The sequence below is a fragment of the Polypterus senegalus genome, chromosome 3 (genome assembly GCF_016835505.1).
Source record: "Polypterus senegalus isolate Bchr_013 chromosome 3, ASM1683550v1, whole genome shotgun sequence".
Classification (NCBI taxonomy): Eukaryota; Metazoa; Chordata; class Cladistia; order Polypteriformes; family Polypteridae; genus Polypterus; species Polypterus senegalus.
Window position 1 is genome coordinate 149,097,780 of NC_053156.1, and position 18,066 is coordinate 149,115,845.

Sequence of the window (18,066 nt, forward strand, 5' to 3'; positions counted from 1 at the left end):
CTTGAAGATGGGCCCATAAGTAACAAAGATCGTTGAAAGGTTCAATATGGCGGCCGACAGTGGCATCATACCATCGAAATAAGTACGTACATCAGTTTCGGTTAGCACAGGGAAGTCGCCTACCAAATTTCGTGAAGATGTAAATAAGAAAGTTCAACATGGCGGATGTTGTCGACCGTTATGACCGTTACGTGTAGAATTTCGAAATGAAACCTTCTTAACTTTTGTAAGTAAGTTGTAAGGAATAAGCCTGCCAAATTTCAGCCTTCTACCTACACGGGAAGTTGGAGAACTAGTGATGAGTCAGTGAGTGAGTGAGCCAGTCAGTCAGTCAGTGAGGGCTTTGCCTTTTATTAGTATAGATAAGCCCATTTAAATCAAAGCTAAAACAGAATAACTTCAATATACAGGTAAATTTCAGTTACAACGAATATCATTACAACGAAATATTTTTATGGTCCCGACAGTTTTTTCATATGACACAAGTCTATAGAAATCGCATTACTACAGAATACATTCAGCAGATACTTTCATTGCAATGAAGTGCCCAAAAGACCTTGAAATGCCTAAATGAATCATCTGTAGAGCAGTTAGTTCTGTGGTCACAGTTCAGTTGTGCACAATGATCCCCAAACAGAAACAGTGTAATTTTTTTTTTTCTTCGAACTTTCCTCAAACTGTTTTTTTGTTGTTTTGCTTTCTGTGGTTTTCAGTGATACATTTTGCTTATTGCTCGTCAACATTTGAAAAACATCCATTGGAATTTAACTCATTGTCACCCTCCTATAAAAAAAGGGGACATGAAAAAACGATAACAGTTCATATTAGAAAAAAAACATTTAATTTTTGCAGCTGTAGATTGTGGCAAAAAGAAAAAAGACGTTTCCAGTGAATGCAGAATTTTGCCATCAACACTGTCAACTTTCTTGAAAGACCGAGCAAAAAAGAGGAAAAATCTTCTGCAAACATATGTGAACTGCTGCATTTGAAGTATAATTCAAGACGTCAAAAAAGCCGTTTTTATGTGGTTCAGTGATGCTCGTTCAAGAAAGATTCCTATTAATGCAGCACTCATTCAAGAAAATGCGAAGTTTCTAAACTCACTTGGGACATTCCCCAACCAGACAACATGCTGAAGAGCGTCCCAAAGTGCGATATCCACGTCTGTGGAAGACTGTTTTTTCATTACCGGGGCAATAGCAGGCTCACAACTCTGCTGTGGCTCTTCACCGAAGCAAACAGAAAAGATCTCGATGGGTGATGCAAGGAACATTGTAAATGCAGGGAACAATATTACCTGTATTTGGCCACTAACCTAGCCACAACCTTGACTGCTGTGTCTGTGTATAGGAGAGTGGCAGATCCCGCTACATTAAATAACCCTGCTGTTCCTGTTTCAAGCTGAATAAAGCTGGTTTTGCTAAAGTACTGAGACTCAGCCTCATGTTTTGGGGTGCAAAACAGGGACTTATAGTGTAACCCCAATCTTCCACAGATGTGGTAATCATGCATCGGGATGCATTTCAGCGTGTTCTTCCCGATTGGGGGAGTTGGGGGGAATCTCAAAAGAGTTCGGAAACCTCACAATATGAAGAAGACGATAAGGATGATTCGGCTTCTGATAACTGTGCTGCCCACAACATGCTTCCACATTTAGATAATGTTTGCATTGAATTCCTCCCACCCAATTGCACAGCAGTGCTTCAGCCATTGGATTTGGGCATCATTCGCACCCTGAAAGTGTATTATTGCAAGGAAATGCTGAGAAACATTCTCGTCAGGATAACTTGTAGACAGGAGGAGGAGAATATTAACGTGAAAGAAGCTACTGAAATGATTGCAAACGCCTGGACGCAAGCTAAAGAAAGCACTATAATGACAAATACAGAATCTCATTATAGATGAACTAATAGTACATGGAAATTGGTTGATTGGATGGAATGACAATAAAGTTGGTTCTGGATAGTTGTGGCCGGCATGTAAAAATCAATTAGAAGTTAAAGTTACAGGCATGTACAATAAAAATGCTTAAAACAAATGCAGATTTTTAAGTCTCATTTGAAATTAAGGAGTGATTGAACTTCATTATCATATCTAAGAAGAGAGTTCTCGTGATGAGAAGGAATAAAGCTAAATGATCATTCAGAAACCATTGCTTAAAGCATATTTCAATTTTAAGAAGGCCAAAAACAATGAATCTTAATTGTCTAGTAGGTTAGTATGAGGCAAGCAACAATGATATTTAATCTTATGGTGTTTAATTAACAGAGTTTGTAAGTTAGATGTAAAGGAAGCCAGTGTGCAACAAGCTGTGTGGTAATGTGTTCATTACTATCTTTTCTCAATAATAACTCTGGCAGTAACACTTTAAGCTTCATGTAATTTACTAATAATTCATTGATTGAGAGTGATTCAAGGACTGGTATTAGTGAACGAACTGAAAATGCTTATCCTTACAGTATTTACATACAGATCCTGTGAAGGTCATTCATGACTACATTTATTCTTTGATCATACAATATGAGCCACACACAAAAGACTAATTTTGAATTACCAATTGACCTTTCATCAGGTACAAATTTTACAACCATTTTACCTAGTTATGAGTTAAGGAGATGTTAAGTTTCAACTCATCCATCTTCACTACAGCTTATGTGTCCTAACTAATGACAGAATAAAAATATGGACATTAATACTTTGACTTGAAATTATTGCTTTTAGTATGAAAGACCAATGTTGTCTTTGTGAGATAAAGTAGTGATAAGTTACTGTAATCGCTGAGTTACCTAAGAATGCTTATGGTCATAAACTCCTAGAAAAGAATTTGGCCATGGTCGATAGTGGTTTTTCATATCTAATCTCTGAGGTTAGGCACTATTTAAACAGTGTGTGCTCTTCTGTATAATAAAACCTCTGCATCTAAGTAACCCTATTAGCATGTGTTTTTTAAATACTATTTCATATGCAACCTCAGAGGCTAAGCACCATTTTCTTAGTGTGTGTTTTAGAGTAAAACTTCAAAGACTAGGTAGCTTAACTTAATGTGTCTTACATTTAATAGAAAGCCTAACTATTAAATTATAGATAGAGAGATAGATACCACACCAAATATTAATACTCAAACTATGAACCCCTCGGGTTGAGTTCCAGCATGTGTCCACAAAAAAAGGGCTATACCTTTTCAGCATTACTTTCAGTGTTAGCAGGAAAATTATCATTCAAATCTATTAAAAGCAAACTCAAAATTATGTGATTACAGAATAGCATAGCAAAGTTATAAAAGCATCAAAACAAAGAATATTAGAAGTTCACAGACAGCATTCTAGAAGACAAAATTACTTACGGTATCTTTCCTTTGTACACCCAGACTTATCCTTTTTGTACATTGAGATCCTAAAGCAGGTCAGAGAACAAAGCTCATTCAAATGGGGAAACAAGTAGCTATAAGATCTTCAAAAGAGTAAATGCCATTACCATTGGCTACCAAGAAATATAAGTAGAGAGGAAACAGGTTGACCCATAGCTTTAACCCCTGAGAAAGCATATCTGGGTTCTGCTCTATTATTATACATAATTATACACATTCAGGGTTAAATCACATAGAAACCTGTACATAGACAACATCTTTGCATCCTATGAGCAATTACACGCCAAATTTAACTTTCCAGCAACACATTTCTTTTACTACTTCCAAATTTGAAACTTTGTTAAACAAAACCTTCCCAATTTCCCTCACCTCCCACCAACCTTTATTCCAGAAATAATATTGAACATTTCTGCAATACCTTTTAAATTCCCTCCCTTTCAAAGATCCCAGAATACTGTGGGAAAAGGATCTCTTACTCAACATTTCAGAAAAGGAGTAGATGGCAGCCATGCACAGAATTCACTTTACTTCCATATGTGCAAAGCATGCAATTATTCACCTTAAAATGATATATTGAGCGCATCTGTCTTGTTTAAAATGGTCCAAAATGTTTCCAGGGCAAGATCCAACCTGCAAGCGTTGGAATCAAGTTCCAGGCTCATTGGGCCATATGTTTTGGATGTGCACCAAATTAACATCATTTTGGACCAAAATCTTTAAATGCCTTTCAGACAGCCTTGGAGTCACAATCCCTCCTAATCCACTAACAGTTGTGCTTGGTGTACTTCCAGGGCTTAAAGTGGCGAAGGACAAACAAACTGTAATTGCCTTTACTTCACTTTTGGCATGTAGACCTATCTTGCTGAACTTTAAGAATCAGAATTCACCTATTTTAAGTCAGTGGATAAAATTCTCACTTAGAAGATCTGTAGAATACTTGTTCAAAACTTGGCAGAATCTAATCAATAATATTTTAGAATAAGCATTTAAATTGAGGAAGTGGATTCTCTTCCCTTTTTTCTTATTTATTTATCCTTACTTTTTCTACTGTTAAAGATTTATTCTGTTGGCCTAGCTCCTTTTCTCAAGAGTAGGGATTGATTTGTTTTGAATGTTATTTGATTTTAATAAATTCAATAAAATAAAAAATTAGATAAAAAAATTCTGCATAATTATTGGAAGATTTTTCTGTGATATTATAACAGAAACATTAAATAATAACTTAAACCCATAGATCCATGCAGACAAAAGGCTATCAGTGACACCTCTCCTGCAAGTTTGGCTCTGGGCTATTTTTTTTTTATGTCTTTCCAGCTGGTGCCACACTCTTTTAGTTATTTTTCTGTGTCATGCTTCCAGATGTTTCTTGGTCTGCCTCTTTTCCTTTTTCCCATTTTATTCAGTGACACAAAAGCTGCCTTTGCATGCTACAGTGCAGCAGTGTCATCTCTGTTTGTACCTTCATGTGTATGCTGTGTGCTTCCCAGTTAGGTTAAGGGCATTGCCTTCTACTCTTAATAAATCATTTTTTGTGTTAATTGGACTTTGTTGTCTTTTTGCTGATAAGCAGCCCTATTTTGGCTGATGTGACTGCCAGCGGTTATGCCTTATGCTGCATTTGGTTGTAATTGTATGGGAGATAGGCTATGTCATCTTCAAAGTCCAGATCATCTAGCTGTGTCCACAGGTTGCATTATATTACATTTTTTCAATCCATTAGACTACCAGGAGGAATAGAAAAGTGACAGAAGGCATCCCAGTTGAACTCTAGTCTTGACCCTAAAGAAGCCTGTTAGCTAGTCTGCATGAATCACCTTGCAAGACAAGCACTGAGTGAAAATAATTTTTCTGATATTCCATAGTGTTTCAGGAGTTTGCACAAGGTTTCCCTATCCACAGTGTTAAATGTGTCTAAAGCTATCAAAATGCCTTAAGTGAGTAAATGTTAAAAATATCTTTACACTGCAGGTTTGTGCAGGACTAGAGAGCAGGTTGAAAGTTAGGTGCTTACATTTATATTATAGGCAGCTTGATTCTCATGAGTATAGCTGATGTTGTTCATAATCAAAATGTTTATTTTTTATTAAAATTTAATAATATACAGAGAAAGAATAATTCTGTTTCACAAAATACATGATAAGATTCTTACGTGTTTTAAGGCACATATTAATGTTAGTAGGGCTCGGTCATTGTTAAAAAGGAGTCTGTACTGCTGTCACATTATTTTAAGTGATAGAGGTTAGACGAAAGTTAAATGCGTGCATTAATAAATAGACAAGTATAAGATAATTAGCATCGGGCAGCAGACTGTTTATTATGTAAGGATGTAATAGACTTGTTTTTCCACTTATAGTGAATTCCCCTCTGTAGAATGTAATCAACTTGTCTTGGTCAGATATTGAGAGAGCACAAATAAAAGCAGTAGTATAGTAAAAGGTTAGCTGGCAGATGTTTTTTTTTATTCAGTCCACATCATGATAAGGCAACTAAGGAGCAATGTTTTAATATCTTGAGTGATGCAATTCACCAGATTAATTTGGCCAGAACAAAACACATGATGGCATTCTGTTTCACATAAACAGATCCAAAGTGAATACTGTATTTTAAATTCAGTATACTGGATTTACCTTGAATGATGAAAGCCGCATTATTTAAGGAACAAACGCTTGAGAGTCAAGAACACCATCAAGAAGAGGAATGGGTGATGACTAAGGATTAATTTTGTATTGTCTACCTGCTTCATACTTTCCCAATAAAAACCTATCCCTTTCTGTATAATTGAAAATACTGTCCTACACACTTCAATATGATTTCAAATGTTGTTTCATCACCATATTTTTCACTACACAAGCCATAAAGTAAAGCACTTGTGAAGTGAAGCACTGATTTACTGTCCAGTGATTTGTATTGACCTTTTTAAATCTCTTGTACTTGACAATTATCTTATACAGGGCCAATTTTATGAGACATATAATGAAAGCTGATCATGCACCCACTGTTTGGATTTAGTGATCAGGGGCCTCAGGCATAACGCCATGCATAGAATTCGCACTATAACATAACGTAAGCACAAAAGCCGAAATGTGCTTACGCACAGAAAAATCTAGATGCAGGAATCTGTGCGTACTCCAACTTCCACGTTCTTCCGCTCCACAAATCCCGGTCAGCGTGAAAAGTAACGCTCGTGCACGTGCCTTCTGTCCCGCCCCCAACTCCTCCCAGAATTACGCCTCTATGAATATGCAAATCGCCCTTAAGCTCAGCCTTCTGTGAAAAGACAATGGGAAAAGCACGGGGGAAAATATAAGAATTTCAGCGAATACCAGGTGGAGGCAAAGGAAAAACATACTATTTGTTGATTTAAACAGTGGTATAATCAACAAAAGGAAGTTGATCGAGTAACATAGCGTGTCGGAGGAACTCGAAAGCTCACGTTCACAAAGTTGCACAGTGCCAAAATTAAAAAAGAAGTCACATATCAAAGTCGCAGTGAAAAGGCGAGTTGTAGCCCACCAACTGAGCTTATTAGGGTACAGACAAAGAAATAGGCATACAGTGGGGAAAAAAGCTCGAAATGTCAACTTTAATCTCGAAATTTCCACTTTAATCACGTAGTTTATTTTGTCATTAAAGTAGAACATCATAAACTTCATTTTAAAATCATTTAATTTACTAGTTTCTCAAATCCCATCGTAACTAAAGTAGCACGTTAAATGCTTTGTTTTGTGTTTGATCTTCTATGTGCTCTGTGTGTGTGAATCACTACGTGCTTCCGTTCTTTCTCTTTCTCCGACAGGACACAGAATCCATTACATTCGTGATATTACAGCTCTCTGAATAATTAAAATACTGAGATGTATACATGGTATCATTTTCATGATGATTGGAATGAAAGCATGTTATTACTGTAAACATGGAAAAACGATGGAGCAGTGATTGTTCATTTCTCACACAAGATGCTGCTGTGCCATGCGCGACCTTCGATGAAATAATTTATTGTAGCAGTACTGTCTCTTTCAAACATACTAACCTTCAATTCCTGTCCTTACTTTTCTTTCCCCAAATACCCAATCGCTGTACAATCAGCTCTGCAATAGACGTTAAGCCATCCGTAAGCTTACAACAGCGATTCTTCAAAACTTTTAAGGAACATTGAAATATCTTCATATTACGTGTTTAATTATTCTATCCTTCCAGTGTCGTCGCCAGCCTCAGTAAATATACAGCGCGAGGCAGGAACAATACATGAACTTGCTAGCGCTGCAGCACTGTGTCCTTATATGTTTAATTATTAACAATACAGATTATTTAAATGAAGTTAAAGTTTTATCTGTATAATATAATCAACATATGTTGCTGCATTTCATCTTACAAATGATACCGTCATCATATGTAAATATGCGCTTTATAAAGTGGCGCAGGTTGTGCAATATTATTACTGTAGTACAAGTTTACAGTGGGGTAATTGTACTTATAAGTACGAACAGTTAGTTCTACAAGGAGCAATTGATTAAGTGTGTTTATAGTTCTTGGGATGAAACTGTTTCTGAACCGCGAGGTCCGTACAGGAAAGGCTTTGAAACGTTTTGCCGTGGCTGAGGCAGCGTGGGCTTGAGGCAGTAATACCGATAATTCTCTTTCCGATCAGCTGCTGCTCTGATTCCCCACTCAGATACAGTGATATAAATACTCTGAGTGGTGCAGTGAAAGTAATATGGAAAAAGATGATCCGCTGCGGCAACCCTTAAAGGGAGCAGATGAAAGAAGAAAAAGAAGAAGATGGTGCAGTGAGAGTAACAACACTAAAGCAGTTATGGTATTTGGAATACTATGGCTATTCCCTGGACCATTATATTGTTGCAAGGTCATTACAATCAGATGCCTTACACTAATCAACAATATGCGGTTAGTTTCAGTGTATTTATAAAGCTGCGTCAGGAAAATAAAGAGTAACCACACCGGAATAGTAGCACTGCTTTGACGCTGGGTGCTGCCAGTCTGCAAAACCGAGCGGAAAACTTGCGTATGACAGGGTATGAGGTACTGTACAAAAGTGCATGGCTTTACGCCAAGTGTAAGTTTTAAACATCACGATTTGAACGTGGAAAAGTTCTTACGCAATATTTCTGTGCGAACGCACCGTTTATGCATGAGGCCCCTGTTCTGTATATTTAAGAACGTGGGGTATTGTTGTAAAGGCTTAAACTTTAGTTTAGTTTTAGCAGCTGACCTGAAAAATGCAGTAAATTAACTTCAAGCATGTTTGAACAAGAGGGCTGCTTTTCATATGTTCTCATTTGAATAAGTAGAAGCAGTCTTTAATAACTAATGAGTATAAGTAAATTAAAAGGCTCTCTAGCAGCCAAGTTACATCCATGTATATTAAAAATTAGATTGAGTACAGCTTTGTAGGACTTGTTAAATTGGCTCAGAAGTTTAATTAAAACAGATGTCTCATGGAAATTCACAAGTGATGGCTTTAGGCTTTTAGTTATGTTTCGTGTAGCCTGTTTGTTTATTTTTGTATGGTATAGAGTGCAGTTGTAGATCACCACTGAATGCCATGATTCAGATATTTTGCATACTGATCCCTTTTCCTTTGAAGATATATTTCTGTAGAAAAAAAAATATTTTGTTGGTCCTCACACCTGATTTTCTAAGAAGTTACTTTTTCATAATCTCATATGCTTGTAGATTTAGGATTTAGTGCTTGAAGGGCTATCATCTGCTGACTTTGGAGACCCACTAGAACATTTCATCCCTCATGCTAGTAATGAAGAAGTTAGCTGGAGCAGCTTGATTGGAGGAACCAACTGTGTGATCTGGATCTCAGTGTTGAATTATTATTGTACATCTGTGCTAAACATGGATTGTCCTTTCTAAATACTATGTTTGAATACAAAGTTGCTCATAGGTGTTTTTGGTACCAGAGTATATTGTACTAATCTGATCTGAGGCTCAAATGTTCAAGATACTCAGGTAAAAAGTTGTGATGACCCATCAACTGATTACCACTTGGTAATGAGTGGGCTGAGATGGATAGAATATATAATAAAAATACATTTTGTTTAATTAGCAACTTTACCATTCTCAACGATGTCTACTAGACAGTCATGGAATACCCAAACAAGTAGGGAAGGTTTACTGTGAATGACTAATACATGACTTTGTTTATGGTTAGCTCAACTCTCACCTGTGGAAATCTTTTTCCCTGCATCTTGTGATTGGACAGGCTTATTGAGTCTCAATAGAGCCTGTTCAAAATATTATTAGTGGAGGCAGCAGTATGGTGCTTATCAAGGTACTAACTCTAGGGCTTATTTGACACCAGCAGTAAAGGGACCTGTCTTATTATTACTTTCATGCAGTGTTACCAGGATGGTTTCAAGATTATGTAGAGAAGTACCCACAGACCAAAAGGCAACAATAGCTGCTGAAGTGGAACCATGTATGTGAGTGGACATGACTTTTGCTCAGCCTCAAATGGTTTCTGACAGATCATTCAAACACTTAATAAAAGATGATGGGATGTTGCGTAAAGCAGTGGCTAAAAGTTTTAAGAATGACACAAAAATTAGTTTTCACAAAGTTTGCTTCTTCAGTGTTTTTAGATCTTTTTGTCAGATGTTTCTATGGTATACTGAAGTATAATTACAAGCATTTCATCAGTTTCAAAGGCTTTTATTGACAATTACATAAATGTTTATGCAAAGAGTCAATATTTGCAGTGTATGGCCCTTCTTTTTCAAGACCTCTGCAGTTCGCCCAGGAATGCTGTCAGTCAACTTCTGGGCCAAATCCTGACTGATTGCAGCCCATTCTTGCATAATCAATGCTTGGAGTTTGTCAGAATTTGTGGGTTTTTGTTTGTCCACCCGTCTCTTGAGGACTAACCACAAGTTCTCAATGGGATTAAGGTCTGGGAAGTTCCATGGCCATGGACCTAAAATTTCGATGTTTTGCTCCCCGAGCCACTTAGTTATCACTTTTGCCTTATGGCACTGTTCGTCACCAAGCTGTTCTTGGATGGTTGGGAGAAGTTGCTCTCGGAGGATGTTTTGGTATGGATGTTTATAAAACTTTGATTACAAGATATGTTAATTAAACATTTCATTTTAGATTTAAGTCATATTCTTAAGTCTGACAGACCATCACACAAGAGGTGAACTTTCTTTTTGTTGGTGTAAATGAGGTGGTAATAATGTGCTGTCTATGGAAAAAAAAAAAAACATCAGTGTTTGCTTTCTAGTGCACACCTGTTACTTGTTAGACAGATGGCAAAGGGAGACCATCACTATTCAGATAAACTAATTAAGATTAGTAACGCAATGTGATATCAACATTATGGTATTAATTTTGTTATATGAGATCCGTTACTATTACACCAAATAGATATTCATTCAATTTTAAATAAAAAATTTAAAGGATTATGTGGTGACAGTTTACAGAACACATTTAATTTTATTAAGCATTCTTGAATTTGAAAATGGCACACACATCCATATACATTACAATACAAAATATTTTTATATAAGGTTTTAGGAGTACTACTGGAACAATATAAACTAATATTGGTAAGTATTTAGTCTGTTTTCAGTAAGTTTTGTATGCATATGTTAGTAGTCTTCTATAAGCTTAAATATCTTGCTCAATAAAATTGTGTATATGTTAAGAATAACAGCATTCAGAAGTGATGGCTATTAGCTATAAATACAAGCTAATATCAGACGGTTCGCTCTTAATAGAAGAAAACTCAAAAAATTACTCATAACACTTCAAAGCATTTTACATAGAGTTCAAATGAACTAGACAAAGAGTAAATCACAGTTCTTGTTTTAAGTTATATAATAAATACGAAGTGTCTGTGCAATTTTAGTTTTCATTGATGTAAAGACTGAAAATAAGACCCATCATGTGAGGCCTTTTTCATCTTTGCCAAATTCTCGTAGTCAGCAGCCTTTTGATGAAAAAAAAATTAATAATACTTATGAAAAATAACAAATAACTTATCAAGAAAGCAGATAATCATGTTACTTTTTCAACAATCTAGTTCCTTTGAAACATCATGAGATAGTAAGGCTCTTCATCCTGCAATGTTGTGTAACATTAGCAATTAAACAATAGCATTTAGAAATAAAAATACAAGACTGAATTTGCATGTATCATTAACAAAAGAAAAAAAAGAGATATTATTCCATTCTTTATATTAAAAAGAAATAAACATTATTTAGGGTGTTGAACAGATGATTGTAGGCTGGTAAACTTTAAAAGGCTAAAATATTGTGTCTTGTGACGGTTCAGGTTTTCTCCATTCTCCCTGTTCCATTTGGGAGACTCTTGAACCTGCAATCATCGATAGTCATAACCAAGATGAACCAGGCAAATGAGGATACATACATCTACCCAAGGGGTAGGTGCAAAAGTGACTTAGTGCTTTTATTAAAAAAAGAATCAAACAAATAGTGCTTTTAATCTTCAAGTAATTCATCAAAAGTCAACAGTGAAAGTGAAGGTTAAAAATATTCCAAATAAATAATAAAATAAAACCAAACAGGTTAAAATCCATAGACAGATAGTAACAATATTAAGCCCCAATGCTTCCATCTAAAATCTGGCATCTCGTGAGGGGGCACCATGCTTGCTACTTCCAGGGGATACTATGCCAAACTTCATTCTTCTCCTACCCCTGTCGATTAGCATCTGTGGCAGAGACTGCATATCAGGCCTCTCCTACTCCCAGGAAATCACTCCGTGGGAGTGCCCCTTTCTCAGCCTATGGCTCATGCAGCTCTGAGACTATCACCCAACCACCTGCCTCTCACTCCTTTTAGCATAGGTGCTCTCTCTCTCTCTCTCTCTCTCTCTGTCTCTCTCTTCTCTCATTTTATCCCTCATTCACTCTTTCGGTCCATCTGCAGCTTTCAGTTTTCTTCCTACTTTCTCCTCCTTCTTCTTCTGCGCAGGCTCCGTTTTATCTCTTCTGTGTAATTGGGTGCATGTGTGACCTACAACTCCCTCAGAGACACAATTGAGGCACCGACCAATCCGCCAACCTTCAAATTTGTATACAGCTCAATTGACCAAGCTCTCCAATCAACCAATGAGCAAAGCGTGCTTGTGCACACCTGTACTTGATTGGAACCCCACATGATTATTTATTTAAAACCTGCTGTATGCCACGGACCACATATGAAACACATCCCTCCACAAGGTTTCCAGTTGCACTGGAATGCTCTACACACCTTCCAACCCAGTGCAACTGGTGGACCGGGTCCATGGCGTTGCCCTACATTACACTAAAGCAATAAAAGCACTAAAGCCAAACCCAATAAAATCAAAACCCAAGCTCTCTTTTGTAAAAACAAGACATTAAAATTACAAGAACTTCAAAATGACGATTAAAATCAGCAATCAATAAATAGTCCATTAAAAAGTTTAAAATTCAAAATCTCCTCTTCTGGCCGAGTTTGTGGTTCCTTTAAAACAATCTGGCACCTAAACCAATTGCTGTTGCCTCTTCTATTCATGGTAAAGGTGCTATATAAATAAAAATTATTATTATTATTATTATCCCACCACTGCCACCTAACCCAAATATTTTCATTTTTATGTTTGGAATTAACATTCATATTTTTTCCATTTTGCAGGTGTACACACTATTGCAGTCATAACATTAATGCTAGCCTTAAAAATAATTAGCACATCAAGTTATTTAAGTAAATTTTGAGATTATTTTAATAGCAGATGTAATTTATGAAGTATTTGACATAAAGGAAAGAGGAGGAGTATTTTCTAAATTCACAATAACGTTTAAAAGAACTTCTTCTTACATAGAATCATAGCTACCTAAAATAAATTGCTGAGCAGTGTAGTAGATTATAGTACTTGTATAACTTTCAAATCTTGACTAGACATTTTTGTCAAACAATCTACTGAACAGAGTTAAATGAGCCTAGGTTGGACTGAATGGCTGATTTTTTTTTTTTTGTTTGTTAAAAGCTGTCTTATTTTCTTATGTAACATACAAATACCTTAGACTATGTAGAGGAAAACACAGGCAATATATTTAAACTCTGAACAGACAGTGGTCAGACTAGGATTTGAGTCTTGTGCTTGAGGAGTGGCCAAAGGCATTTTGGTACCTGTATCCCACAAAGCTAAAACTAACACAATCATTTAGACCAACTCTCACCAGATAGGAGAAATGCACCACTACAATCTTTAATATATTAATATATTCTGTTTAGCACTTTGTGATAATTCACCCACCTTAATAATGAACCCCATGAGACATACAAATCAAAAAAACCAATAGTGTTGTAATTAGACTTAAATGGCATATTTGCATTTTGTCATTTAAAATTAAAGTGTTGACATTGTTAAAAATTGTTATTTAAAAGGAAGTGGCGAGTTTGAAATTTGCTCTGTCTATATAAAGTTAATTCTGTCGTTACTGGGTCTGGTTTTCTTTGCAAAGTCCTAACTCTTTCACAACTTTTCTAAAATACACTCAAAACAGCTATTTTGGTGGCTGAAATGTTGCAAAAATCAAAATTGCTTTACAATCACTAGTATTAGATTGAGTATATTCACAGTTCTTAATAATTTTCTTTCTTTCTGTTATGTTTTATATAGTATCTTTGTTATTTGTAGTATGTGGGTATATGGATGTATTTTGTTTGCAATTGTTGTTCAAAAATGTTAAGTCATTTGGTGTATGATATCTTTTTCTTTCACATATAAGGTTCAGAACTATACATTTACTGAATAATTAGATTATTGTTGTTTTTCATCTGTGTTAATTAATATTGATTACATTCTTTGTGTAATTATATATTATAACATGTTTTTGCTTTAATGCCACCTTCTTTGATTTTCTGTATGCTTAGTATAAAATGTTAAAATTTAAATCCTCTCTTTAAGCTGCAAGTTTATCAAAAATTCAATTCTGGTTCATCTTTTTAATGTATTACATAACTTTTGTTCTGTAAATTGCATTGGAGAATATTGACAATGTTGAGCAAGATTTTGGCTAACTGTACTCTTTCGTACCTTTTGTGTTTTACAGACTTATGTAGCCAACATCCTGATTGCAGTGAACCCGTACTATGACATAAACAAACTCTACTCATCTGAGACCATTAAGAAGTACCAGGGCAAGTCTCTTGGTACTTTGCCCCCACATGTCTATGCAGTTGGTATGTAATAATAATAGTAATAATTCTTTACATTTATATAGCATTTTTCTCACTACTCAAACTGCTCTCCATGCAGGGAGGACATGGGACGCAAACCCACAATCTCCTTACTGCAAAGCAGCAGCACTACCACTGCGCCACTTATGTAACAGATTATCACAAAAGAATGGAGAAGCTTTTTGTTGTACATTTGTCAGTAATCTGCATTTTTAATCACTATACTATGAAAAATCAGATGTTTCATTATTAGTGGCATTGTTTCTTCATCATCATTTGGTATTATTGTTGCCTACTATTTATATTTCTGCCAAGAATTCTTGTAGTAATGCTCTATATGAGTTTTATTAACAAAGTTCAAAATATTTTACAAAATGTTAGCATTAAAGTTTTTTATTCTATGCTCCAACATGTTGGCATGATAAAAATGACACATCATTTTTATTTTTATGTTTCAGACTGTTTTTAGTATTTCGCAGGATAGTAAGTGGAACATTAGTTGCAAATGATCAAGGGACTGTATAATACACATTTAATATAACATCACTTCTCTGACTTTCATCCTTAAAATACATACATTCTATATGTAATGTACACCTTTTTCTTCTTTGTATTTTTCTTTACCAGTCTTCCAGCTTTAGCATTAGGGTCTCCTCAAACGAGTACAAAGGTATAATAGAATTCACCCCTACCAGTAAATTATTAAAATAAATGTCACATTTTGTGGATCAAAAAAAAAAATAGAATTACTCAAATGACTGGCTAGCATAACCTTCTATCCAGGGAACATTCGTGAATTACTTTCAACACAAAGTGATCTCTTTTTTTTCCTACTCTAAAAGCCTGAAACTGATATGTTTATGATTATATACGGTAAGCGATAATCAAGCAGAACGAAAGATTAATCTGCATTTTATACATACTGTACTTCAAGTGGTGGATGTGATCTCTTCTGAACTTTTTTTTCAGAATTTTGTGTTTAAAATTGAGATCTCTTTTTTCTTGATTAAATTATTGTAGTAAGGCATATTTTTAATATTAACTCTTGTGCCAAGCTTAGTAACATATATTTAAAGTAGCAGTTATTACATTCCTTCCATTTGTATGCTTATGAGTTGGAAATGGAGAAAGTCTCCATGTATTCAGCACTAACTCTTAAATATAGCAATGCAAGTTTTAAATGTATTATAATAGGATCTCAGTAAATAAGACTAATGAGAATTCCGCTTGCTCTAATGTATGATGGTATTTGTCGAGTCATGTCAATTTTATTTATAGAGCACATTTAAAAAGAATAGAAGCAGACCATAAATACACTAATGTAAACCGTAGATACTATATACTGTGTGTATATGTATATATGTATATATACAGTATATATATATATATATAGTATATATATATATATATATATATATATATATATATATATATATATATATATATATAAAATATATTAATAATATATATAATTTATATATATACACATGCATTAATACATACATAGTTTGTATACAAGTTTAAAAGGCTAAGGCAAAAAGATTTTTCAGTCGGGATAGAAAGTGACTAAAGTTGGTGCAAACCAAATATAAAACAGTAGACTATTCCAGGGACAGCTACTGCAAAATGGCAGTCCCCTTTAAGCTTAATTCTAAAACTCGGAACAACCAATAACTTCTGGTCAGAGGTCCTCAGAGACTCTGAAGGAGAGTAAGAGGTCAGTAAGATAAAAGTGGACTAAACCATTCAGGGACTTAAAAACAAACAGTAAATTTTTAAACTCAATCCTGTAGTGAACAGGAAGCCAGTGAAGAGAAGCTAAGACTGGTGTACCTGCTAGAAGCTTGGTAGCAGCGTTTTGGACTAGGTGAAGGATGAGTAATAGATGACTGATTTGCGATAGACAAGCCGAGAAGAGACACACTCATGTAGTTGTGTTTCGAAATCGTCTACAGAAAGTAAGGGCTTGACCGTACACTGAGCTGATAGAAATAGGCTTTAACAACTGAGTTAATTTGTTTATCAAATTTGAGGACATTATCAAAAATTACAACAAGAATTTTTGCAAAGGGTTTACAGAAGGTTGTCAAGGGGCCAAGATTAAATTCTGTAGCACAAGTAAGATCAGAAAGTCCAAAACACAGTCTCTGTTTTTATTCATTTAGACTAGGAGCATTTAGTGACATTCATGTTTAATATCTTCCAGACATTCCAATAAAGGTTTAAAACCAGCTGAAATCCTCAAAATTTTTTGTATTAAAAGCTTTTCGGGTAAGCTCATATATGAAAGTTTCAAGTTGAATCATGTTTTCGGTATAGCCATTATACATACTTAGGTAGAGTGGCCAGTTTATTATGTGCATTTTGAATTTATTGAGATGCAAAGGATAAGTCTAAATCTTCTAGATTTTTTTGTAAACTTACGGCATAAGCACTTTTCTATAATGAATGAATAAACATTGTGGTGTTTATACAGTATATCTGATGGATGACTACTTCCCAAATCTGATTTCTATATGGATTTACCTGTTGTCAGTATTTAAAATAATCTTTTGGTTTTTTTTTTACACTTTTGCTATGAACAAATTAATTTCTTCACCAACAGACTGCATATATTGACAAATAACAATTGCAAAATTAGTCTTGTCTGATAGATTGATTTTGTTGTTCTAAATATATGTTTTAAGTATTTAGAATTTAAGCTGTCTAGCTGCCCATCTGAGTTGGTCTTAATTTTCTGCCCTCCCCTCCCCGGCTTTCCTTTTTTCATCTTCTGGTGGTACAGAGTAAATGTTAATTTAAATATATGTATATTCTGAGATGGTAAAGTCCAAGAAACTTGGTAAATGTTAAGTATAAAGAATCAGAAACGTGTAAACATCCATCCATTCATTTTCCAACCCGCTGAATCACTGGGTCACGGGGGTCTGCTGGAACCAATCCCAGCCAACACAGGGCACAAGGCAGGAACCAATCCTGGGCAGGGTGCCAACCCACCACAAGACACACACAAACACACCCACACACCAAGGCCAATTTAGAATCGCCAATCCACCTAACCTGCATGTCTTTGGACTGTGGGAGGAAACCACCTGGACGAGACACGGGAGAACATGCAAATTCCACGCAGGGAGGACCCGGGAAGCGAACCCAGGTCTCCTAACTGCGAGGCAGCAGCGCTACCACTGCGCCACCGTACCGCCCCAATGTGTAAACATTTACAAAGAATTCTGAACTTGTCAAATTATAGCAGTTCAGATTTTGCAAATTTAATTTTCAGCATCTTTTTGAGTATTATGCTTAGCACTGGAAGGTTCTTATGCTTATATAGGTGGTTGATGCTTAAGTGTTTGAGAATGGGGTTTCAAGTGTGCATCATATGGTCTTCTATTTGTTATTGCGATGCATTTTTTTTTTGCACATTCTTGTTCACTCACTCCCTCTTTTGTTTGCTTGTTTGCTTACTTGTTCACTCGGTGCTGGAAGGCAGCAACACAGCAAACA

General features: G+C 35.5%; 1 protein-coding gene across 1 annotated transcript in view; it reads left to right on the forward strand.

Annotated features, from left to right (window-relative positions):
* myo6a (myosin VIa) overlaps nt 1-18,066 on the forward strand; it is a 191,874-nt gene that overhangs the window by 96,756 nt on the left and 77,052 nt on the right. Inside the window, exon 5 of the mRNA XM_039749773.1 lies at nt 14,436-14,565. Coding sequence (XP_039605707.1) covers nt 14,436-14,565 — 130 coding nt within the window. The remainder of the gene's footprint in view (nt 1-14,435; nt 14,566-18,066) is intronic.